The sequence below is a fragment of the Notothenia rossii genome (genome assembly GCF_949606895.1).
Source record: "Notothenia rossii genome assembly, chromosome: 3".
Taxonomy (NCBI): Eukaryota; Metazoa; Chordata; class Actinopteri; order Perciformes; family Nototheniidae; genus Notothenia; species Notothenia rossii.
In genome coordinates this window covers 19,689,144-19,716,644 of record NC_136901.1, presented here as the reverse complement: position 1 = coordinate 19,716,644, position 27,501 = coordinate 19,689,144, and the positions used below count along the sequence as shown (strand labels likewise).

Below are 27,501 nucleotides of genomic sequence, written 5' to 3'. Positions count from 1 at the left end.
CCGTCGATGAGCGTCCTGTCGCCCTACTCAGATTGGTGTGTCCCGCCCCGTCGTGTCTTTTCGGATGTAAAACGGATATGCAAATACGCTAAATATTTTCACAAAATAAAATAAGATCTAATACTATAAATAATTTACAAATAAACAAAAGGAATTTGTGAATATCTCTTTAACATTGACAACTTTCGATCAGGCATTGGAGAATCTATTTTGTATTTGTCAACCAAAAATGCGCTTGTGGATCTCAAATCTCTGCTTATGGATCTCAAATCTCTGCTTGTAGATCTCAAATCTGTGCTTGTGGATCTTCTTTTTACAGACACATGGGCCCTTTCTCATTTCACAAATTACCCCTCCTAGACTCTTCGAATCCTCCGGTAATGACAACATTTAGCCTTACTGAAGGCTAACGTAAATACGGTGCTTTTCTACAGATAACCTTACCACTGCACTGGTAACGTAAAACTAGGCCAATTAATAAGATGGGAAGTGCTTTGTAACTTTGACCCGCTTGAATGAATACACACAAAATATGAAGAAAGAATTATCTCTGGGGCTGCTTCGCTGCCAGCTGTAGCCCCCCGGGACCCAAAAGTGGCGTAGCCTAAGTAGCCTAGTTCAACAACATCAATGCATACGAATGTGCTCGAAATAGGCTGCATTGAACAAATAAACTAACACAAACTAACTGTATCACTATAACATGATGGTGATAAAGAATGCACTTAACGTAACACTGTTCATTAAAGTAATACAAAAACGGCACATTAACCAAACCATCATGTTCTTACTTTGAAACCTTGAAATCCGGAAATTTCATCATCAGCGGGACATCACGTGGTTTCCGAAATTAACTGAGTGACACGAGCAGATTTTGGTCGAGACTGGCGGAAAGTTTGTCTCAAAAACTGTGTGGCCCTTTCTCATTTCACTAATTTCCCCTCCTCGACTCCTCGACTCCTCGGTCCTCCGGTAGTGAAAATATTAGTTGTGGCCAAACGGCCTTACTACACTTCCGTATCAGTTGCTGGGCCCGGAAATACTTTTTCCCATTGGGAAAGAGACGTCTGTAAATCGTTGGATAATTGTTTTTAAACTAAATAAACTACCCAGTATGAACATTTGTATAGTCCTTATTAAAAACATTAATTCATTCATTATTTTCCTCGGCATTATGAACGCGGATCCAACCTACGGGACCGCGCCGCCCGGCACGTTCATGTGACGTGTTCAGTACTAGATGAGTTTTATCTTTACCCATGGATGCACAATAAGAACAGATTATATGATTATATGAATACTTTCGTGACGTTTCGCTCTCTCAAAAGTTGAGCCATTTTGTCTTCATGCGCCAATGAGCAACTCTCATAGGAATGGACGAGGCCCCGCCTCCCACGCTGTATCCAGTTCTTATGATACATCCATGGGTGTATCATGCAGTCTGTCTTCCAGTTGTTGCCTCTTTTGATTGACTAATACACACTACCGCCGCCTGTTAGTAAGGAGAGTTATTGCCTCTCACGCATGCGCAGCTCGTACGTGCTACTTGGCCGTCGGCAGAAGTCTTTGCGGTGTGCTCCATTGCAACTGTTTGCCAAGACGCAGGAGACGTGAGGCGACACAACAGTCGGACAGTCAGACGTGTTCTTTGGTGTCAGATTGGTGTGTAGGGGCCTTTACTCCTAAGGAATACCATCTGCTCATTCATGTCCACAATAAAAGTATGCTGTTTTTTTGTTGCGTTGTCCGATGTGAGGGTCCAAGGACAGAGGGTGTCTTATTCATATTCTGTACAAACTGTAAAGTCCACTGAGACAAATGTAAAATGTGTGATATTGGGCTATATAAAAACACTTTGATTGATTGCCTACATTATTTGCTATTAACTTTTCTGTGTCTCTTTGTGAGGCTACATCACTGAGCACGATCAGTGTTTTTAATAACCTCTTAAGCCCCAAGCCTGTTTTTCAGGTTTCAGGCTCGAAAATGACATTCCCAGAACAAATGACCATATCTTCCCTTCTAAAAGGGTTAAATTAATAATCGTAATTATAAACTTGTGAGTTGGATGTAGAAAAGTCAGAATCAATATAGATGTTTTTTATTTTAAAGAAAATTCAGATTGAACATGGTAAAAAAAAATGTAAATTATAGTGTCCGTCCCAAAAATATTTTGTACTTATAGTGAAAACTAACCTTGGATGATGGGTTAGTCGACTAAAAGCTTTAGGAATCCAAAGTACAACATATAATAAGTACCCTGTATCAAGATTGATGCAAAAACAAGTGATATTTGACCTTTTTTAGACAGATTTAGCAAAAAAAACCTCTTCTGGGGCCATTTGGGTGGATTTTCCTTATCTCTGGCCCCCCTTGCTCGATTTTGACATTTGACATCTCTTTCTGACCGTTAGAGCCAATATAATCTTCACACATTCAATGAAGCTACAGAGCGTAAAAATGGCCTGCTCTACTATTTTAAAACGGAATTGCAGTTTTATTGCTTATAGATTATCAGAACATTTCAAAGGGGACACAGCCACATTGGATATTAATGTATGGAGTAACTACATCATCGTTTTTATAGTTTTAATGCCATTGAAGACCAGTTTTGACCAGACAAAACCAAGGTAAGCCATGTTAGCGTTGTGGGCTACCTAGCGCCACTTGTTTTGATGTACGTTTTTGTTGATAACGTCGCGAGTTTGTATCTTTCAGTGTTGAGGGGGCCCCGTTAGATTCTGTGTCTCCTTGCGATCATAAACAATATGTTCGATCTGCAGCTAGGATCAGTAATAAGGGAGCTAGGAGTGATTTTTGGTGCAGTAATAGGTTAGCATTTTTCGCTCGGGGCTAATTCAGAGGCTCACTGTAAGCATTGTGTGTTTTTTTGGAGAAAAAAAAATGAAAAAGATCAGTTAAATTAGTTTTTTCCCGTTATATGGATATAAAATATTCATAGTTTATTAAATATTAAGGTTCCTTAGACGTTGTTTCTTGCAAATGATGCGATTTCAGCCCCGGAACCGGCTCCGTGGGGCTTAAGAGGTTTTTAATAACAGCGCGCTGCACTCACAACAGTGGTCTGCAAATACGTTTATAATGCAGTATAGACGTTAGTCCGATTTTCACAGTGGGGAACTGTCAGGGCCTTCAAGATATTACTATTAATACCCTGGAACACTCAGATAAAACAAACAAAAATCGATTTAATTATATAAATAAAATGTAATAAAATGTATATAAAATGAATAAATGAGAATCGTATCTGTGTTGTTGATCTGTAATATTAGTGTTAGGTTGATTTGTTTGTCCTTCTCGGACCATGCACTACGCATGGTTTTGTGTTAGAAAAGAAAGCAACCAATCAGGTCTTGTTCTGGGTCTCTGGGTAGAATATCGTTCAACAAAGGTATTCCACATCCTTGATAGAATGCCCTGGCCGTTGCACTGAATGAGAGCGTACGTTTGGACTGACAGTTTGATCAACCAATCATATATTGATTTGTAGCCAATGGGCGTATTCTTTCAGTTTCTCTCGGTTCAAGGGTACTCTAGAAGGCCCTCTAGTTAACTGGCTCGAGACAGAGGATCTAGGTGAATGTGACGAAGCAATTCATGCCGTTTTATTGTTTTTAACGTTGAAATGGCAAGTGCAACAGGTGAAGATGAAGTTGTTGCGGAATTGTTGTGACTACCCTTTTCAAGACGACAATTCAGTGAAAAGACGGACATTATAACGCCGGGGGGCAGGGGGTGTGTGTGTCTACAGAAGGTCCAGTTGTGATAGACACGGTTCGCCACTGGATTTTTACGTAAATAAATTAACTTGAATAAGATTGAAATGTTTGCTCCAATAAAACTACTGTAAGTAAAATGTAATGAAAACTGTACCTGGTTACTAGACCTCTGGTGTTAGTGAGGGATTGTGAGGAAGGTGAGAAGAGACACTCAGAGCTTGTGATGTTAAATGTTGCGTGATTAATTAAGATTCACAGATGTTCATTTTTCAGGTGATTTTATCATCTGTGTTCAGTGGACCGCTGCAGTTCACTGTGAGTCTTGGAGCTTCTCATTGGATTAACAGGTACACTTCTATTGGTGACACTGTCTGGGTATATCATGCATTAGAAACATATTTATAATGTGGCTTAAGCACTGGTTATTAATTCAAGCAGTAATGCTACTTTTATCATTTTCGAATCATAAATCTATCGATCATAAATCTATCGATCAGATTTATGATTCAAAAATTATAAAAGTAGGGTAGACATGTGGATATTATCCGGCTGAACAAAACGTGATCTGTCACTTCAATTTGTGTCAACCACAGATCTTATTTCGAGTTATTTTCCAAAATCCTATGGACAAATTGCATTGGTTTTTGTCGAAGGAACCGGAAGGAGTTTACTTCCGGGTATTAGGACGCGTCACTGTGGCACTCTATAGAATCTAGGGGAAGTTCCTAAATCCATCTTAACATTTCCATTGAGGAGTGAGAGTGGTGCGCACTCTGAAAACTGAAAACAGAAAACTAGGCTTTTTGCCATAAATATGAAGATGGATTATCAGTAATCATTTAAAAGGGACACAGACACATTGGATTAACCATTGGACTAACCTTCAGCAGCGTTTTTATCGTTTTAATGCCATTGAACACAACTTTTGATAAAAAAGCAGCAAAGGTAAGACATTTGCCGTTTTGGCTCAGTAAAGCTAGGTTGTGTGTTGTCTGGGTTTGTCTTCTCTGCCCTGAGTTTTGATTGCACAGGATACTTATACCTCTAGAATATGTGGAATCTCAGCTTTAATCTGATATCTTGTTTGTGCAGATCCGATAAGCAATAAACAGGGTTTCTGCAGGTTTCGCCAACTCAAATGTAAGACTTTTTAAGACCTTTTTAAGACCACTTTTAATAGAATTTAAGACCTATTTCACGGCAAGAAAGTATGAAGAAAAATTGCTATGAAAGAAGAAATACGTCCCATAATTACTTACAAAGTAAATGTATTCATGTTCAACATAAGAACAATGACTGAACATAACAGCATAACAGTACAGAACTGTCTTAGCGTGTTAGACAAAAAGTGTGGATGTGTGTGTGTGTGTGTCTGTGTGTGCTTGAGTGTGTGTGTGTGTGTGTGTGTGTGTGTGTGTGTGTGTGTGTGTGTGTGTGTGTGTGTGTATGTGTGTGTGTTAGGGCTGTGCAATTAATCGTATTTTAATCGCAATTACGATTTTGGCCTGCCACAATTACGAAAACAACATAATCGAAAAAAACGATTATTTTGCTTTGCTAGGTTGTGACAGTGCACTACAACATATTTGATCTAATTAATTTTAGTCTAATTTATTTATCATATTTATATATGTTAAGTAGCTTGTGGAAGTGCGCTCCAAAATATTTGTTGATCTTGTTTATTGGTATTTATTATTTTGATATTATTTATTTAATTTATTTGCGTATTGGTTTTTCAGTTGAATTATACATTCAGGGTAATCAACAGTTAAACAGATACTGTTCAAATTATTATTTGTTTTAAAGTTCAATAAATGGATGTTTTCAAAGTCAATGAATAATCGTATTTAATAATCATGATATTAATTATTGACCAACATAATCGTGATTATTGCCATAATCGAGCAGCCCGTGTGTGTGTGTGTGTGTGTGCGTGTGTGTGTGTGTGTGTGTGTGTGAGAGAGAGAGAGAGAGTAACAAGGGCTATATTCAGAGCTCTGCTGCCTTGGCTAAACTATTTCATCGTTGCTCTTGTATGATTGGTGTTTAGCTACGGTATTTAGCGTCTACAGCACCTCCGCTTTTAGGGTTGACGTAGACCCAAACGTTGACCGGAGGTCCCCCGGTCTTGTTGCGGGAGCTGCTGCACTAGCTAATGCTGCACTACCTCACGCTACATTAGCTAACGTTGCAATAGCACAAAAAAACGCTAATTTCTTTTGCAAAAAGGTGCAGCGGGCTTCAAACACGTTCCCTCCAATGGTTTCAACGAAGCACTAAATTAGATGTTTTCCAACCAAATACGGTTGAACTTACACTTCCCCATATTTATTTGTAAGTAGATTCGAAGAGACATGAGTTTCTGACTGCCGCTAGCTGAAGCTTGGTTGCTAGGTTACTAGCTGGGTGTTCTCCAATAAGGGGCCGGGGGAAACAAAGTTGGTTCCATGTTGATTTAATTCAATACAAATTTTTTGGGGGAACTGAAAGGCTATTACCGTACTGGTTACTTTGCAGCCCGGACATTTCCCCCAAAACACATTGAGACGCTATCGCAACACAGAAGTACCTTTCAAATCCGATCATTTTTAAGACCTTCTAAATCATATTTAAGACCTTTCTTATTTTTTTGGTCATATTTAAGACCTTTTTAAGGCCTTAAATTCAGATTATCAAATGTAAGACTTTTTAAGACTTTTTAAGACCCCGCGGGAACCCTGAACAAAGTATTTATACCGTGAGTTCTGTGCTAAGTGCGTTGGCATTTTTTTCTCTCAGGGCTAATTCAGAGGCTCTGTGTTAGACTTGTGTTTTGTTTCGGTCAAAATTGTTCATATTGTCAGTTAGCTGAGTTTCTTCCCGTTAAGTGGGTATGACACAATTTATAGTTTGTTAAATGCTGCCGGGCTTAACAGGTTAAAACTGTTTTTTAATAAGGAGGGAAATGAGCAGCCCACAAAAATATTTACTGGGTTTTTAGTATTCAAATTCATATTTTCATTTGGGGATTAGTAGGCACTCCAGAAACCTAAATGTATATGCACAAGCACAACAAAGTTATTCATGATATGTCCCTTTTAAACTTGTATTCATTCTAATGGTCTAAAGTACAGTTCTATAGAGTCTATGACAAAAGGAGCACACAGCTTGCTTCCAAAGTAATATGTTCCCAAAGGTTTATGGTCTCAATAGCTAGTTCCAAGTCTCCAAGAATAATGTATTTACAGTAAATTAGACAATGAGAGTTTGGGCGTTACCGCGGCGTTGTGGGGTTTGGGTCTCATCATTCTTTTATTCTTTGAAATTAATTCTATTGCTGGTGTGTTTTCTTTTCATGAAAATTAATTGTTACATCTTGTTTGCCTAACATTTCTTGGTCAGGGTTCAACTGTACTTAGTTACACCCTCTTGTGACACTGATGGCAAAACACTAGGCAATAGTGCACAAGCCATTTGGTGACATCGCAATCACAACTTGCAATTCTTATACTGTATGTAAGTCAGTTTAAAAAAAAAATTCGGCTTAGCTTTTCAAATGTTATAAGAAAATAAGATCAGAACAGGTTTTTTATGACCTAAAACAGTTTGAATGGCAAAGTTCCGACCACACTTTTGGGTTGATATAGCAAACTTGTAGGTACACAGCCAAAAAGCACTGATATACAGTATATTATTCTTCGAAGCTACAGAAGCAATCTTAGGCTTCAAATCTATTTTCCTCAACTAACATAACTTGTATGACCACATTAATTGTGTTTTGGGCCAGGAGCGCTGCAGGAATGCTTCAGCAGGAACGCTTCAGCAGGAATGCTTCAGCAGGAGCGTAGCTGAACAGATGTGACGAGGACTCACAGCTGCTGTGTAGCTGATGTGATGACATGACGGCTATAGCTTAGCTTTACTTGTGTGTATGTGTGTGTGTGTGTGTGTGTGTGTGTGTGTGTGTGTGTGTGTGTGTGTGTGTGTGTGTGTGTGTGTGTGTGTGTGTGTGTGTGTGTGTGTGTGTGTGTGTGTGTGTGTGTGTGTGTGTGTGTGTGTGTGTGTGTGTGTGTGTGTGTGTGTGTGTGTGTGTGTGTGTGTGTGCATTGCTCACGTCAGCAGCTGGGCGTTGTCGTGTTTCTTGCGGGACTTCAGCTTCTGTCTCCACTGGAGGAAGGACCAGAGTGTGGCGTTGGGATCCTCGTTGACGATGCACTGGTCTCTGTCTGTCCACACCTCCAGACCAATCAGAGGCACCCGGATGTTCAGAGCCCTGTAGAACTAAACACACCACAAAACAACAACAGCTATGTACCTGCCAACACAATCTTGTCCTGAGCTCCAATAACACAGTCTGGTCACAAAAGGCAATTTTCTCCGATCTCCCTTTAAGGGCTGTTGAAGGACAATATTGATTCAATTTTCACGGGCTTTCATACAACAGAAGATTTTGTGTACACTGTTCAATCCCTAATTATTGATTTGGAACGTCAACAATCTTCAGATATGGTTGGTAATAGATGATATGAAGATGTGTGGGGACAGTGCGACAGTGTCTATCAGTTGTTGAATGGGGCTGTTTGTTCTCTTGAATTGCAGACTGAGCCCATCAGCCTTACCTTATCCACGTAATTGGCAATTTCCATTATCCTGGCCTTGGTTTTTTCGTAGTCCTTATTCTGCCGCTTAAACTGCAGGACAGAGAGAATGGGGGAGTATTAGAGGCAGGAATGAGGTCAGCAGTCAGAAAAATAAATAAAATCTTGAAGATCATTCTTTGTAAAGCTCCCTGCAGAGAATAATGATCCATGAAAACATAACTCTAACCCCACCATTCCCGCTTCACCACTTAATCCCCGCTCCATCATCATAATTACACCACTTACACAATGGACCAGACTCCTTTTGGTCGCCATGTGCGGTTACCATGGCATTAATGTAGAAGACAAACCCTAACTGGATTTTATGAAGATATTGCATCTCCTCACACTGCAGCTCAGTGTCTATTTAAAAGCCCTTCCACCTTTAGATTCCAACTGAATACATGGCATTAAGCAGACAAATCCTTCTGCCTAATTTCCACATGCTTCCGCCTCGCTGTGCCTATCATTGCTTCAGAGCTTTCAGCATGAATAAGCTCTATTAGCTGGAATAGGATCTTTGTTAACGACGTGGACCTGTTTCCATGCTGCTGCTGTTTGATGGCTGTGTGACGTCAGTGGAGGTATCACACTGATGGACCAAAGTGAGGCTGTGGAATAGAAGAGTGGAGGGCTCCTGTCAGCTTACCAGAGTGTTGTCGGCCACGATGTACAGCTCCATGTACTTGGTGGTCCCCCCGGCATCCCTCTTCACCTGACAGAACACACAGAGGCAGGAACATGGTTAGCACAGGACTATAGTGAATCCTAACCTATAAACTATACTATACTATACTATACTACACAGTGCTATAATATACTATGATGTTGTCCGTAAACTTGGAATAATTTGGTTTTCAAACAACATCCTCTTTTAATTCCTATTTCATGTTCACTGTGATATGTTTGGAAAAGATTGATCAATAAAGTTTGGAGAAGATATACACTTTATCTATCAAGAATAAATCACATTGTAACAATTATTTCAAGAGGTAAAACATATTTTCCCAACTTTATGGGTAACATTGTATATAATTCTATACTCTATTGTTCTATAATAAACTACATTACACTGTACTATAATGTACAGTATAATGCTACACTAGACTGTATTATAATATACTCTATTATCATATACTTTACTGAATATACTCAGTTTACTACATTGCACTTTACAGTTATGGTATTCTACAGTGCAGTAAAATAAACAATATTGTACTTTACAACAATGTTCTATAATAGACTATATTACACTGTACTACAGGGTTGGGAGGGTTACTGTGTAAATGTAATCAGTTACTGATTACTGAATACATGGCTCTGAAAGTAATCCGAATACAGTTACAGTTACGTAATCAGATTACTTTTAGATTACTTTTGGATTACTTTCTTTTTCCATCACAGATGGTATGTTTTGGTGTACAGGAGGCACAAAAAGCAAAAGCAAACTGAACGTATTTTTACTGTTTTAATGTCGTATCAAGAGCACAACTGAAACACAACATCTGAAACGATGTAACAACATAATACACTTTTTGGGGATGCAGCTTGGGATGTGAGGAGTGAGAGACACGGCTTAGAACGGGCGTGTCGCCTTCTGTCCTGCCAGTGTTGGCAAGACATGAATTAAAATGTCGAACTCTGACTTCATTTTAAGGACATTTCGGCCAGGGGTGTAGAGCTATATTTGTTCAAGCACCGGATCGGCAAAACAGGAGAGTGTGTGCACCAGTCTGCCTTGATCTATGTATTCATGCCTGTGACACTCACAGTATCTGCTGCCCACAGCTGTTTTATAGAAGGAAAACCTCCTTCACTTCATGAAATCTCTGCAGCACCAGGAGGCAGCGGGAGGGTTAACTTAGCCTCTGAGAAGAGGAGCGCGCAGTGCCTTTCACGCACCGCCTTCACTGTGTTTACCTGTGTTGATGTGTTTTAACCACACACACCTCTACACACACACACACGATTTAAACGCAGACTTCTGTTCCTTGATATTTCGTTGTTAGCGTTTCACTGAGCGGACCCGCCCCTTTTTTTTCAAATGCTCCCTTTTTTGGTCCATCTGCGGCGGTAATAGGTTTTGTGCGATGTGATGATTCGGCTGTTCCTTCAGTATTGAATTTTAAATGTTGAAAAAAAACAAAAGTGTTGCATTTATATTTTTGTTCAGTGTATATAACTTTACTACACTTTAATTGTATATACTACATTACAATTTAGTAAAATTCAATAATTGACTATTATATTTCACTACAATGTGCTACATCATACTTCATTATAATTTGGTACACTGTATTATAATACCAGTGTTTCCCCTATATACAAATAGTGGCGGCGCAGCGCCGCTGCTGAAATATGAGCGCCGCTGCTAGGGGGCGCCAGCCAGGTACCCAAAAAAATAAAAAAAATAAGTGGCGACCATTTTTCATTTTTGATTGTTTGTTATGGGGATTTGTAGTATTTGTGTTACTGGCATAGGCGACACAGGCGGTCGCCTAGGGCGCCAGATCTGGGGGGCGCTGCGCTTGGAGCTCTGGGAGGGAAAAAACATTTTTGAACGTTGGCGCTCATCCAAATGTTCGGCCTTGATGTAACAACATTCATAATTAAGTAAGGCAGCAAATTGTCTAGAACCGGCCCTGGTACTAGGCCTCAAGAGCCTTTCTTGTGCTGACACATAGAAACAAATTGGCGGGGCGCACTTCGCACCCGCACACACTAAAAAATTCCACGCGCTCCGCGCTCACATTATGCTGGGCCCACGTGCCTTAGCACTGCTGCTATGACTCCTTCCTAGGGGAAACACTGAATACTGTATTATATGATAATATATTTCATTTTACTCAACTTAAATATCATATACTATCATATACATTACAATGCTACACCATACTATTTTATACTACCCTACACCGTATTATAATGTAAAAAATGTCATTATACTACACTATTCAATGTACAATATACTTTATTATACTGTGCAAAGCCATGGGCCGCTTATTTCTGGTATTGAGTTAACAGGATGAATTACAGAATGGCGTACCGGGTGCAGGGCCAAAGTGTCAAGATCCAGTCTGGCCTTTATTTACAAAATGGCCCTAAAAGAGACACACATTGACCAGTGAGACATGCAAATGACCACAAGGAAATATAAAACGACAACAAAGAGAATCAAAGCAACTGCAAAGAGACACAAAGTCACCACACTGGCACAATGAAAACAAAAGGGGCCACAAAGAGATTCAAAATGAGACTCAAAATGACCACGCACAAAATGACCCAAACAAACGTAAAACCACAGACACATTTGTTACGACTATGAAGAGATGCAAAAGAACAGAAAAATAAGCAAAAGTCCCACAAAGTCTGCGTGTGTTTATATGTAGGACAGAGGGGGGGGGCTTTGGCATGTCTCTGCCCGGGGCCCAGTGTTTCTTTATCCATCCACGGGGCCAGCATTCTGTACAGGCATGTACACTTTAATTATTTGTTGGGTTGTTATTTGAAAAAAAATTATCAAAGGAAAAATCTTTAAATAACTGTTTAGGAACCGGATTGAATTTTAGGGCAAATGTTTTTTTCACCATTAACAATTATTATATAAAGCTTTAAGTCCAAGAAGGACTCTTATACATCTACTGTATTACAATCAACAATACGACTCATGAAAAAAGGAAAAAAGGTTACTTCACAGCATTCATGAAATATTTATTTCATACTTGTATGTATTTATCTTGTATAATTCCTGTGAGGTGGGTTTTATTAGTATGATCCTATAATAGCTTATTTTCTGAGTTTTTTAAAACTGCACATTATTAAATTATTATAAATAAATGTCATTCATGAGGAGTCTATTAGGCAGACCTTTATGTACAGACACAAAGTACAACACAACAGAACAAAATGGGAAGTTTTCCCAGTGAAATATTGTCATTTACACACTACAGGTCTGAACTACTTAAGAACTACAGGTTCTTAGTGTATCTTTATCTTGATACTGCAGACATTCTTCAACACTAACTAGAACACAATTCTGCTGGAAATACTGCACATATTAATGTGAAATGTAAAGACTAACGCATGTAAGCAGTTAGTGGTGTCAGTAGAGCAGAGCAGAACAAAGCCAGGAACTGATATTGACCTAATAAAACTGTTCAACACAGTATGAAAGCTTAAATATATAGGGGTTGCCACCCATGCTGTTGTGTTTAAAAGCTTTACGACTTCTTATATCCCTCCATCATTAAATGTCCATCCTTGAAATACTCGATTACAGCCATTAGGGAAAGGCTCTGCTGTGATTAAAACTCATTGATTTACGTGCTGCCTGGAATCAGTCTGGACTTAACACTAATATTGGCGGGGAATCTGTGGCACACACCGGCGCATTCACACATCGCATCGTTTATGTGAGAGGCAAATAGTGGCGGAAGCCCTGGGACTCAGTCTGCTGCTTCTGCATAACAACAGAGGATTAATGAGGGCAGAGCGGGGGGAGCCAAGGAGTGCAGAGCAGCAGGGAGGAAAACAGAACATTTGGGAAAAGGATGACGCCCCGGTGGAGAGCTGAGAGGGTTTTAGCATGTGAGGTGGGGAGAAAGATGGCGATGATGAACCCTTTAAAATGATTGAGAACTTATAATGGGAAATAATGAATATGAGGAGAAAAAGCAAAGAATGGGTCGCAGCAGTGGAGACAGATGAAGGCACAAGGACCCACCGCGGTCCCTTTGATCATCTATAACGGCAGATGAGCTAATTCAACTTGTGTTTTTTTACTCTATAAAGGCACGGGGAATTGACTCACAGCCATGGCCTGCCCTAAACAGAGCTGAAAGGCTGAGACAAAGCCATAATTCCCTCCATTTCCAGGTGCAGCCTGAGTCATTTGGCGCCCCGAAATACCACCAAGAACTTTTCAATACTGTGTTTGCATATGACAAAGACCATTTCTGCTGCAGGACCAAATGCTCTCATATGGCCGGAGATTTCATTTAGCTGTGTGATAAACCAAAGCCAAAGAGAATCACCTCTCAGTCTGTCACATTGGTGTCTTTCCAAAGTTCTCCCTGTGACATTCCATTTCTTTACCAACAACCCGATACCATTACCAATAACACAACACTTATAAAGTAATACCGATACCGTTAAAGTATTTCATTTGATACATTTCTGTCTGCTTTATTCTCCCCTCACATAAAAACATTCTGTTGCCAACCAACCCACATGCATGAGTCAAATGTAATGAGGTACTATACATTATTTAAATGTAATGCTGCATTATAATTATTCTCCACTTTATTTTGAAAGCCAATATTTCACGTTGTACTCCCCTATATTCATCTGACAGCTTTAGCTTCTTAACAGATACAGATTATCAGCTAATACAAAACACAAATCAAGTTATATCAAATTATAATTATATGCTTAAATACCCAGCAGAAGTATATAAAATAACTCCACATTAATGCATCAATAATAATAATTCATTCATTAATATATATGGCTCTGAAATTGACTATTGCGCATGACATACTTTTACTTTTGGTGTATTCAGATGTCAATACTTTTGTACTTTTACTTAAGTAAGACTTTAAATGCAAGACTTTTACTTGTGACAGTGTTCTTTGCAATTCAGTTTTTCCACTGCTTCTAAATATCTGAGTACTTCTTCCACCTATGGCAGGAGTTGGAGCTGCTGCGATAATGGGCCAATCACAGGTCGCAATAAATGTAAGAACACTTGCAGTGATTGGCTGCGAGCTAAACTATACAAAGAGTCATTTCTTTCTGCAGGAATCATTTTGACTGAAAATGTTTTGATAATATTTGGTACCTGGTTACTGGGTAAGGTGTAACCTCTACCATGCTCCACTGAAAGGTGGGGAAGACTTTCGAAGACCCAAAACACTGAGCACTTTTTGGAGCTGTTTGACTATATGTGCTGCATCACAACTGAACATGGGCTCTTGAAGCATTTTCAGATTACATTTCTTTGAAGCAGATTGTTGTGTGTATGCTTGGAATACTCTTAAGGAATCAGCAGGGAACAGCTTATAAAGCTGTACCCCATCCTCTACATACATCCATGATTAAAACCAGAATGTAACACACAGGTTTCACAAGGCTGTTTCAAGAGCTGTAGTCATGAGAGTTAAGTTGAGCTGAGGTCATTAGATCTATAACATCAGCTTTCTGTGACAAAACTCTGAAATATGATTACCAAATAAGCCTGGTTCAACAAAAAGGCACCAGCCGGGAAATATGGATTTATTTAGCCGTTAAATGGCAAAACCCCTGAGCAAAAGTTGTAGGAAGTCTACAACAAACTTTATATTTTGGCTGTGGTATTGCAGCAGAAATCATTTTTCCAATGTTTTTGACAGACTTATATTTTGGGAATCCAATTGTTCGTCATTGGATTCAGAGAGATGCAATTGTTATTGATCTTTTCTTCTGTGTTTGGGCCAGACAGCAAACTATTTTTTTTAAATATAAAGTTAGTGCTGAAGACAACATCAACAACAATATATCAGAAAAACAGCCCTAATATGGTCTTATTATGGTTTCTATAAAATCAGTGTGTGTGCGAGACTCACCCTGGAATGGAACTGTCCCAGCAGGTTGGAGATGTGGTTGTAATGCGGGGTGGGATGACCGTGTCCACAGCTCCCTCCTTTAATTGGCAGTTCCTCTGCCCTCCACAGCGAGTGGTGGAGAGGATACACACCACTGATTGGCTCCAGGTAGTAGGTGTCACTGGAATTCAAGGCTATCAGGCCCCTGTGTGGAGGGAAAATGACAGGAAGAGGACTTAAGGCTGGTGAGCTTGCTCAAAACTCCATACAGGTCAATGGGGATTTCCAGGAGAGTTTAAGTTCTGCCCCCAAGAGACCGAAAATGAATCAATGAAAGTAGTTGAAGTATAAAATTGACAGTAAATAACGACATGTCCATTTTATTTTTAGGTTTATTAAAATGTTATTTATCTGCCAGTTTATGGAGCTATAAACAAGCTCCGGACTGGAAGTTGAAGCACAATTTCATAGTGGCCATCAGCGGTACTACAACTTCCGTGTCTATCTGGGCTCAAAGATATTCTTTCCGATTGGTTTACAATGAGAACGAGACATCGGTAGATCAGCGTATTATTGTTTTTTAGCTGAATCAAATTTCCATTACGATCAATTGACAAGCCCTTATTTAAATCGTTAGGAAATTCACAAAGTAAAATGCCCTGAAAGCCGAATCCAGAGTTATTGTACCTTTCCATTTCACCAGCCAGTGACGCTGTGGATTGAAGGCGGGGTTTAATGGCACTCTCTCTGAAATCTAGGCCATTTTGGCTACATGCGATACATTGTTTTATTACCATCATATATCGGTATCTTTGTCGTCAATTGCAATTTTTGAATCCAAAAGATCGATAAGTGCACCAGTGAAACAACTGTCCTCTAAAGACTTCTCTCTTGCATTACACTGACATAATGCCACCTATTTTTTTGTATGCATTGGGCCATCATCCCAACTCGAACGGGTCCTCCCATCATCTCCTCTCTGTGACGGCAGATTGTTGTACCACCCTTGAATGTGGACATGTGGAAGAGGTATAAACACTTTTACTTTGAGACAAGGTCGCAGGACACTTTGTTCCAACTAGATCAATTTAAACATACTAAGGCTTTTAAGCTAGTTAGCAAGGTTTCAGAAAAGTGTCTAATGGATGCCTTTGGCTCCCTCCATCTGTTACCTGACCCCTGTTCTGCACCTTGTAGCGGCCCCCTGAGAGGAGAACATATTAAATCCCGTGACACCTTGTTTGTTTGTGCGTTGACAAGTCGGCAAGCTCCACCTACCTAATTTCCATAGTGAGATCACACAGTCTGCTTGTCCCTTTTATATCCACAGGCATTCAACACGAGGAAAATAATGATATATGAACGGCTAGACAACCATGACAGATGATCATTCTAGTCATGTCAAAAGCATATTGATGGTGAACACGGAGAACGTTAATATTAACGGACGGAATATGTTCCCTCTTGTTTTTTGTTCAGTATTTTAAGTAGGGAATAATCATGCTGTACGTTATGGAATGACACTTACTGAAAGTGCTTTGGGGGCCATGGAGTCAGTTATCTGAGGGATACAAGTTGACACCCGTTGTTTTTATATACAGTATATTATACATTTAATTACATCATTAAATTGACCCTAGTAAAAGTATGCTGGATCAGCTATTAGAAGTTCCTGATAGCAGTGTATCCATGCATATACAGACAACTACACTGGATTACTTTGGTAATGAGCTCATTTCAAGAGGACATATTACACTCATTTCCAGGTTTGTATCAGTATGTAGTGTCTCTACTTTAAAGAGTCCTCTCCTGCTGATGTTCAGGTGTATATCAGTATGTAGTGTCTCTACTTTAAAGAGTCCTCTCCTGCTGATGTTCAGGTGTATATCAGTATGGACAGTAGTGTCTCTACTTTAAAGAGTCCTCTCCTGCTGACGCTCAGGTGTATATCAGTATGTAGTGTCTCTACTTTAAAGGGTCCTCTCCTGCTGGTGTTCAGGTGTATACTGTATCAGTATGTAGTGTCTCTACTTTAAAGAGTCCTCTCCTGCTGATGTCCAGGTTTATATCAGTATGTAGTGTCTATACATTTCTCCATGCTTTAATGTTCAAAAAGCTCTTTATTTTTCTCATACTGCCTGTGCTGCAGCACGTCTTTTCGCCCTCTGTCTGAAACCAGAGCCCAGTCTGCTCTTCAGCTGGGATCAAATTAAATGTTCACAGTTCAGTTATTAGGGTCCACAGTATTTAGGTCAACTCTCTAGTGACAAAATAATCTAAACTTTATAACCATTTGCTAACAAATGTAACTTCAGTCAATGGTATCCCATAACACAACAGGAAGGAAGGGGAAGACACAAAAAAGCAAAGGAGGACCTCTTTAAAAACAAGATTGACAGGCAAGTTCTGGTGTTATACTATATATATATATATATATTTCTAAAGTGACTTATAGAGTGCACTTACACTAAGAGTTTGAGAGAAACTTCATTGCTTATTAACAGTTTGAAAAGTTAATGTATATAGATACGGGTCACAGGTTGTCAGGCGGAAAGGGGTTCTTAAAACAAGTTGTCTATGCTGAAAAAAGACACTGAAAAAATCTAAGATATAAGCAGGGGGAGGGAGAGATCATGCATGGCCGAAGTTTAGTCCTCTATCCATCTTTACAGGAAATGGTGATGATGTACAGTTCATCCGGTTGACTTAGAATACACAGAGCAGTAAAAAAGCAATATCAAGCAAAAACATTCATTCTGCAACAGTGCTGTCGGGGGCAACATCCAACGATGTGTGTATGTACGAGTGTGTGAGAGACTAAGAGGCTCCATCTCTTCATCAGACACTAGCTTGAAATGTTGTTTTTATGATGATCTTATACTGACTATATTTTTCACTGAACTCTCGTCCGTCAGAATGAAGCTCAAGCCTGAGTTCAGTTAGGAAGACTGGCTGTACATTCACTCACTCCACAGCTGCATATAGAGTGGTGCATTGACGAGTCCTAAAACCCGGAAGTGAGTTAGCATTTTACCACTTCCGGTTCCATCATCTGAGAGTCAACGGGATTTCTCCATAGGATTTGGGAAGATAGCTGGAAATAAGGTCTGTTGTTGAAACACATTGAGAAGACAGATTACGTTTTGTTTCACGACATAAAATACATCAGCAGTGACCCCACTGGTGATTTTTGAAGAGTTGACGTGTCTGAAAAACGATGGTTGTTACCAAGTGGCTGAATAGGACTACAGAAGTTGTGGAGGACGTTGTACGTCATAACGCCGAACACGTAAACACTCCCGCTGAGTTTGTTTTCCCTGTTCTGCTTGAAAGCAAGTACCTGCGCTCTTGCAAACTGTTAGAACAAACGCTTCAACTTGTACAATTTGTAATCTGTATTTTTGAATATGGATCTTAAAGTGGACCTATCATGCTATTTGAAACATATATTGTAGGGCCATACAAAACATGTCTGTGAAGTTTTTTTTTCAAAATACCAAACAGATCACCCATTGTAGTCATGCCTCATACTGCTCAAACCCCTCTTTTGAAGCCCTGTTAGAGAAACGCGGATCTTGGGTCCTTAGCTTGAAAAAAAAGAAAGAAGAGGAGGCGGAGCTAATGCCTGATCAGAATTCTACCGGAGATAAAGTTAAATTATGCTGTGATAAAACGCCATCCTGTTTAAACCACGTCAAGGATTATTTCTGAAACGGTATCGAGCTCAAATGCTTTTACTCTTGCGGGTTTATCACATGGCGAGTTCTTTTTTGATTTCCTGCTTTTTAAACACATGTGCTCTATAGCAGTGGTTCTCAACTGGTTTGGCCTCGGGACCCACTTTTTCCTTCACCATTTTGAACCACACAAATTTAATTCACAAAAAGTAGTGCAGTAATCTAAAATATTAATATAAAAGTGAAGAACAGTGAATACATTAAATAATATATAACATTTATAAATACAATAAATGTAGTCCATGGGAACACAACCACATCTTCAACATTGTTAGTGCCATGCAAGGCAGATTATATCCCTTCACAGAACTACAGTGTGCTTTTAAAAAAAGTTTAAATTGGTGATGGTCATCAAGTTTTTAGAGTCAAAATTGTATTGTATGTAATAAATAAAAAGTTACACTTGTGTTGTATTACATAAAAAGGCAGACTCATCTTCAATAACAGGCATGCTTTTGAGAAGGCGTGAGAAGGCATGAGAAGAATACAGAACTGTGTATGTTGTATTATTATCCCCCCAAACAAACAAAAAATATACATTCAAACCAGATTTAGAATACAAAATAAATATAATTAAAACAGTAACAGTACTTAAAGAGCATCTTGCAGGTTTTTATTTTTTCTACATTTATGCTTAAACTTGCTTGAAAATTACAATTAAAAAAGTGAATGCAGGATTTGATATGTTTTACGAGACATAAGGGCAGGAATTCAGAGGGAAAGGAGCAATTTTGAGCTCTGCTCTTAAAAACGGCTTTTTTTTAAGGTCATACGTCAAACACGTCATATTACATCACACAGGGGACAGATCTCCGCTCTCTGACCGCGGGTATAGTAGAGTTGCGTTGAGTAGAGCGGTTGTGTTTTAAGGAGCTGGTATTTTTCGGTAGTTTTACATTGTATTTCACCATTTGTATTCATGGTGCAGTATTGTGTTTGTGCAGGTTGCAAAAATACCAGCCTGTCAGGACATCGAGTCCACAGTAAATAGGACCGGAGCTAGCGTTCGTTCCTGGATGCGTTGTGCATCCACCTCCCTGCAGCACATACTCTCCACAGCTTTATCAGGAAACCGTATTACTTCTCTCTCCCCCCCCTTCGCTGCTCTCTCTCTTTCCCCTCCGGTACATGGCACCGTAAGACATTGCATTAGGTAACGCTGTGGTGGCTGTACTGCTCCAGCCGTCTCCTTTGTGTTTGTTTGTTTCCCCCTGTCTGTGTTGTTTGTGTGTGCGTGGTGGCTGTCACTCCTGCCTCCTGGCTCAACCTCCACTCACCTGCTGCAATCAGCTGTGCACCCTCCCCGACTACACACCTGCTTTCCATCAAGCCATTTACAACGGCATATCAACGGAGGCTCCACAACCTTTCTCCGCTAGATCGTCAAGTATCAGCCGTATCTCGCGTCTCTCCTCCGGTACACAGCACCGTAGTGTGGAGTTGCATTAGGTAACGCGAGATACGGCTGATACTTGCGCATTAGTTTCTGTTATGGATCAGTATCAACAGTCCTGCCAGTAACGTTACTATATTATCAATGTTACTTTAGTTATAGCCTGATATATGATAGCTAACTTTACAATGTTGTGATGTGACGTTAGCTAACATTCTGTAGCTAACGCCGGTCACTCACCAAGATAGCTGCCCAGTTCTCCACTGGTTCTCCTCACACCACAGCTCAATTTCTCTCCGATGGCCGTTATTTCTTCTAATCCTTGGCTGCTCCTGGTCTCTTGGACGCCTAGCAGGCTCATAATTATAAGGTTGTGGTCCGTCATATGCATTTGAATATTCATGTTCAACTTCTTCTGTGTCTTCTGTGTTGAAACTAACATTGGGATCCATGTTTATTAATACGTTACACCGGCCGCTCTCCCCCTTGTGTCCCCCGTGTTACGTCACACGCGGGAGGTCACGTGCCGAGGCTTTTTTATGCGGAAGTGAACATTTCTTACAAAAACGACGCCAGATGTCACTGTAGTGTATATTTTTGTATATTTTTTTGAAAATCTAGTGTCTTCATCATTTTCCTACACATTTATTCACAGGTGTCTTTAACCTGGAAGTTGCACTTTAAGAAATAAACAACTAAATAAAGAGTGCAAATATCCCATAAACAAATAGTTATGATGATAAATAATAAATAAATAACAGCACAGACAGAGTGATTAAAACGAATAATAGTAAAAAGTACATATACAGGCATGCTTTTTAAACAACAACAACATCATCATTGTATTGTGAGAAATATTTAGTGTCAGCATTTACTGAACTTACTGTAACACATCTTAGTTTGGGGGGAACTAGTGGGACAGCTTGGGGATGCTTTTTGTTCCTGACAAGGGTCTCAAAGTCTGGGGTGATGGTAGACAAAGCAACTCTGAGGTCATGCTCAATGTTCAATTTGTTCCTCTGCTTTGTCTTCAGCTGGACCATAGCTGAGAAGCCACTTTCACAGAGATAGGTAGTGCTGAATGGCAGGATGATTTTGATTGCATGTGTGGCGAGGGATGCATACTCAATAATCACAGCACTGCACCAGAACTGGGGCAGGGTTAGCTCAGTGAATTTTTTTTTCAGCGACAGATCACATGACAGCTCCACCAGCTGACTTTCTTCGTTGCTCGGCAACGTGACGCTTTCCATTTCGACTCCGAAAGGATCCCGTACCTACTGTAGTCATCATCCCCGTGTTTCTCAGGGAAGTACTCGTTGAACCGATCCTGCAGTTTGCTTAGATGTGCCCTGATAGTTTCATTCGGGGCATTTTTGCCTGAAGTGTTCAGTTCTTTTGCCTCATGACATGCATTTGGAAACATATCCAGCCTCTCCCTGGAAACATGATTTGCCCACAAGGCGATCTTTTTTCTGAACGCCTCGATTTTCTCCCATCGTTCGAACACATTGTGTCCCCTCCCTTGCATTGAAACATTTAATGTGTTTAAATGTTCAAACACATCAGCAAGGTAAGCTACTCGTGCGAGCCACACATCATCACTAAACATGTCAGCAAGAGGCGATCTGTTCTGCGCAAAGAAGGCTGCGATTTCTGTTCTAAGCTCGTAGAAGCATGAGAGTACCTTTCCCCTTGAAAGCCAGCAAACTTCTGCATGATACAGCACATGTATTTGCTCACTGCCCAGGTCTTGGCACAGCTTTTGAAAGCACCGGGTGCTCTTTGCGCTGCGTTTAATGTGGTTCACCGCTTTGACGACATCCTTCAATGTTTCATGAAGCACTGGGACCATGTCCTTTGCTGCTAAAGCCTCTCGATGCAAAAAACAGTGTTGCCAAGTCGCATTAGGGGCTTTTTCTAGTATTCTCTTCACCACCCCTGAATGTTTTCCAGTCATAGAGGCAGCGCCATCAGTTGTGATTTCGACACACAGATCCCAGTTTAGGCCCACCGAACCCAAGTACAAGTCCACAGAACTAAAAATGTCCTCCGCAGTTGTAGTAGTTTGAAGATCTCTAGTGCAGAGAAATTGCTCCTGTAAGTCCCCTTCCCACACATGCCTCACATAAACAAGTAAAATAGCATGGCTCGCGATGTCTGTGGACTCGTCCATCTGTAATGCAAAGTGAGCACTTGCCTTGATGCGAGCTGTGGTCTGTTGTTGAATATCATCGGACATGTCTCCAATCCGCCTACTGATTGTATCGTTTGACAGTGGTATGGTCTTCAGTTTATCCGCCGCAGATTGATCCAGCAGCTCTCTGACCATGACGATGGCGGCAGGTAAAATAAGGTCCTCTGCAATGGTGTGGGGCTTTTTGCTCTTTGCAATACGCTGAGCTACGAGGTAAGATGCATGGAGGGCCTGCTCTTGTTTCGAACATGAAGAGGTCAGGCACTGGTGCGATGTCCTCAGCTCTGTAAGTCGTCTTTGAAAGAACTCAACAGGTTTATCTTTATAAGCGGAGTGTTTCTTTTCCAAATGCCGCTTCATTTTTGACGGCTTCATGCTCTCTCGTGCCAGTATTTCACAGCAAACAACACACTGAGGTTTTGGTTCCTCTCTTTTATCTTCAATGTATGAAAATACTAAAATACATCATACTTAATATATTCAGAATCATACCTACGTTTCGCCATGTTTACGATTTGAATGAATGAGCGGTAAATACTGATAACGTAAGGCAGCACGTTATCATGACATTGGGCGTTGTCATGACGACGTTGTCGTGACAACGCCCAAGACGCTTCCTACCCAGGACGCAGCAAACGGTGACTGCGCGCGCAGCATTAGAAATCCCAGCCTTCAAAAAAACGTTGACTTTTTTCCAAAATATATATATTTTTTGTTGGCGTGACGTTGAAGTCGTGCGACCCTGCTGTAGTTCATTTATAGCATAACGTTAGCATTTTGCTTCTGGCGATTAAATTTATGATTAGAAAAAGATAAAAGTAGGGTAGACATGTGGATATTATCCGGCTGAACAAAACGTGCATTTATCCACAGACCTTATTTAGAGCTATTTTCCAAAATCCTATGGAGAAATCCCATTGCTTTTTTGTTGAGGGCACCCATGCACAGCTTACTTCCAGGTAAATACGTCATCCCTGCACCACTCTATAATCAGCCCCTTATTATAATATTTCACCACCATCTCCAGCAGCCAATCATCACGCTGCAGTCAAACTTGAACTCTGTTCTCCTCTCTCCTGCAGTCAGCTGTGATTTCAGGGGTTTATTCTGTGGCCCGTCTCCACCCCATCCTCCTCCAAACACTATTAACATTTCTATCATATCACACACATGTCATTACATGTTCTTTAATCAAAAATTAAGTCTCTCCAGATCAGAGGTTGCGTTAACCGCCTATGACGGATTTTTTTTAACAATGACGGAAAAATCTGTAAGCAGTCCGTCATTTCGTCAGAGTTGTGTACAGAGTAGACCGACGGGTAATAATGGATTTTGACGGAAATGTTACTATCCTGTCCGTCAAAATGACGGGCAGTGGAAAAGTCTAGCGCCACCTCTGCTCCAGATTGAACTGTCTTAATCTCAGATGCTTCCTGTTTACTTTCTCTATAATGCTGCCACTTACTTATTGTTACCATGGATGTGTGTACCGTACCCATTTGTTTTTATTTTACAATTTGTTTCCTTTGCTTTTATATCTGCATCACTTTGCACACTGTGGGACAAATAAAGGATTGTTCGTTTCAGATTACCCTAACCCTTAGCTCATTTTTATTGTTGTTTGACATCATTTTAGTCCATCTTCATATCTTAGCACTACCTAAGTTTATTTTTTCCAGTATAGCTTTATGATGGCCAATTGGAGAATGTATCAGCAGTCTATAGGCCATTTGAAATCTGAAGGGAAGTGGACATGCAGTAAAAAAGTGTATCATTGATCAATCACTGATCAGAAAATAAAAATCATATGTTTAAAGTGACATTAGGCTTGATGTCACCTGAAGTTTTATGTTGGGGTTAATTTAGGGTTAGCTAAGGGAGCCCCATGCGGCCACTTTGACCATGCCATGTTGATTTGAACGAGAATGCCATGTTGATTTGAATGGGAATGTCAGTTCTCTCATTTAAAAACTACAGCAGCTTCTGAGCAAAGCAATAGTCTGTGTTTCATCTTTAAAGCGAACAACTCTGGGACTAACATGTTACAATATCCAGTCATTTCTCGAAGCACTGAAATGCACTTTCCTTTATCCATTTGTGTTCAAGGTATCAGAAATAAACTCAGTGTTTCAACAGTTGCTAAAGTGATAAGATACTAGACTTACAACTCCAAAGGGAAATCTAGCAGTTTGGAGTTTATTCCATTTAAAGGCCACATTTGACCTAAAGCTGTTTAACGCTGCTCGATCAGGTAGACAAGATTTAAATTAGAGAACAATGTGAGAAAGTTTAGCAGCTTTAACAGTAGAGCTTTAAAGATGAATATGAAACAATTGTACCTTCTTGTCAATGAGAAGCCAATCCAAGCTCAATGATGAGGGGGAATGAGTTGTATTGATGGAGTGTAATGCGCTGTGATTAACACAGTGACAGGTTTGTAATCAAGTGCAGACATACAGGTTGACCGAGCAATATCACTTTAACAAAAGACAACCTTTACTTCTCTACAATAAGTCTCATTTGAATACAAATACATTGTAATAAAGTATTTATAGGACTCACTAAAAGTAATACTGGTAGCAAAGTGTTATTAGCAGGATATCCAGAGACACCAGTGAACTTACTTTCAAAATAAAATATATTATATGCAGGCTTGGGGAGTAACGGATTACATTTATAGTAACAGGGATTACATTATCAAGGTTACAATACTTTTATATTGTGCTACTCAGATTAGATACTGGTTGTATTCTAATTGTAACAGAATACATTTGTTAAGTAAACCTCATATGGGCTAAGAGAGTTATGTTATATATTACTTTCTATCTAATCACATATATAAGATATACTTTGTTCTAGTCTGTAAATTGCTGCATCACGCGACACACATCACACGGCTCATACACGCATAGAATTGACATTGGATCGTAAAAATACTCTATATACTCATTCTTGAGCGTGTTTCAAATCACATGTTTATTTATTTATTTTAAATATATACAAGGCAGTTAGAAATATATAGTAAAACTAGGCAACGGAGAAATAATTGATCAACTGGGCCCAGGAGTTCAAAACTTTTAATCCCTATCGGATCAGATCAGATTTGGATTTTGGGGAGTTCAAAACCAAAAAACAGGATTAGGATCACTTTGATATCCGACCAGATCAGGAAATCCAATCCAAGCTTTAATCTGGATCAAATCTTCAAAACGGGTAGTTCAAAACGACAACACAGGATTGGGATCAGTTTGATCCCAAAAAACTGGATTATCCTGATCCCACCAGAGGGGTGGATTTCCAGAGCAAAATTTACTGTACCATTTATTTAAAAATATGTTTCAATATAAATAAGATGGCAAAGTTTGTTAACTGAAATAATACACCATTTTTAGCCTTCATGGCAAATCTATTTTATTTTTCATTTTTTGGTCACGTTTGTGGTGGCCTATTTTGTTTTCAACCAAATGTTGATGACATAAATGTTTATCTTCATGAAAGTATCACAACAAAGATTGTCAATCACAAATGTAATTTAGATTAAAGAAAAAATACCTTCAACAAAAAAAAAGTCCATCTGTCATCACCTTTCAAAAGTAATTGCGGACAATAGATGTCTGCAATGTGGTCTCTTGTCTTCCTTGTATTATTTTTCATGTCCACTAGATGGCGATCGGTAGGATTAAAGCACTGATATTCAGGATCTAGTCATCTTGAAAAATCGTAATCTGGATCAGGCTGATCCTATCCTGAATTGCTTTGAACTCCAGGGACAAAATCTGGCCGACTTGTCTGATCCTGGATCACAAAAAATGGGATTTCAAAATCTGATCGGATCTGATTGAGATTAAAAGTTTTGAACTCCTGGGCCCAGATGACAAGTTTATTTTCCAACTGAAAAATGTCTCAAGTTGAACTCAGTTGTGCTTTAATTGAAACTGTATAAATGTGATCCCAGAAAACCATACCTGAAAAGGAGATGTGTATAATCAATTTAAATATTTATAAACTATTTTATATTTAGTTTTTATCTTTACACAAAATATGAACTTAATTACTCGTGCTTATATATAGTATTTTATCTTTCATAACACATTTGTACTCCTTGTGTTTATATAATATATAAAACAAATTCTATTTTATTCATTTTAAAAGGGAGCGGCTGTCGTGAAAACCAATTCCCCCTGGGATCATTAAAGTAATACTGAGTCTGATTTCTGAGAAGTCTTTCTGCTGTTGCCAATAGATTCTGAAATATTGAAGTGTTGTATTTCTTTCTTGAGTATCAATCCCTGTCCTGACATTGGAAAAGAATAGAGTGCTCTGCACGCCGTGCTTCATGCCATATCATTTGTCTGTGAACAGCATGTCAGAGTTCTTGTTTCTTTCTGAGCAGACACAAAGCAACAAAGAGAATCAGATGTGTTTTTGTTTGCTGGCACTGTGTTCCTCCTCTCTGCTGACGTATGGGCTGAGCCTTCTAAGAACATGCTGAAGCTTTTCTCATAAGTCATTATGTGCCCAAGACCGTTTAACAAGTTTCCCTAAAACCATGTTTCCATTCTGATTCTTAACACAACACCTCATTAAGGCGTGAGAGTGGCCAACAGGGAAGATGAGCAGCAAACTGTTGGGGAAATAGAAATAAAATACACAGAGCTGCAGATAAAAACAGAGAAGAATGCAGAAACCTGATCCGAAAATGTTTTATCCTGGCAGATGGTAAAGGGACATTTATGAAATTATGAGATTTTTCTTTTCCATAATCATCAGTTTCTGTGAGGGCTGCGGGGTCGTGCATTTTGGCCATTCCAAAGAAAAGCCTGAAATGCACCCGAAATACCTCTAGGACAGGGGTCAGCAACAGGCGGACCGCGATCCGGATCCGGACCCAGATGCCTACCTATACGGACCCGGACCAATAATCAATACATTAATAGGGGAATGGGCTAGTTGCACAAGATGGCGTCTATCAACTTCCGGCGGCTGGGTGTGAGCCCGAGTACTTCCGGTCTTCGCCATGACTCACTGTACGGAGGCTCAGTCATTGGTAAAGAGTTGCGTGAATTTCATTCAAGGCAAGACAACTTTATGTACTTAACACATACAGAGGGTAAATTCAAAGTACTACATTCACTGACATGGATATGGCGCCACCTTCTGTCATATTTACAAAGAAGATTATTGACATTAGGTCTGGCAATACAGTCAATCATTATCCTGGTGATTATTTCGCT

General features: G+C 39.7%; 1 protein-coding gene across 5 annotated transcripts in view; it reads right to left on the bottom strand.

Moving 5' to 3' along the window:
- adam19a (ADAM metallopeptidase domain 19a) overlaps nucleotides 1-27,501 on the bottom strand; it is a 355,481-nt gene that overhangs the window by 69,691 nt on the left and 258,289 nt on the right. For 4 of the 5 annotated variants that reach the window (XM_079669126.1, XM_079669129.1, XM_079669128.1 and 1 more), the window contains 4 exons: nucleotides 14,962-15,145; nucleotides 9,009-9,074; nucleotides 8,339-8,410; nucleotides 7,834-8,000 (listed from right to left, as the gene is read on the bottom strand). In XM_079669126.1, the coding sequence (XP_079525252.1) occupies nucleotides 7,834-8,000; nucleotides 8,339-8,410; nucleotides 9,009-9,074; nucleotides 14,962-15,145 (489 nt within the window). Of the gene's footprint in view, nucleotides 1-7,833; nucleotides 8,001-8,338; nucleotides 8,411-9,008; nucleotides 9,075-14,961; nucleotides 15,146-16,112; nucleotides 16,191-27,501 lie in introns of those variants that run through there. The other variant, XM_079669130.1, reaches the window with a different exon arrangement.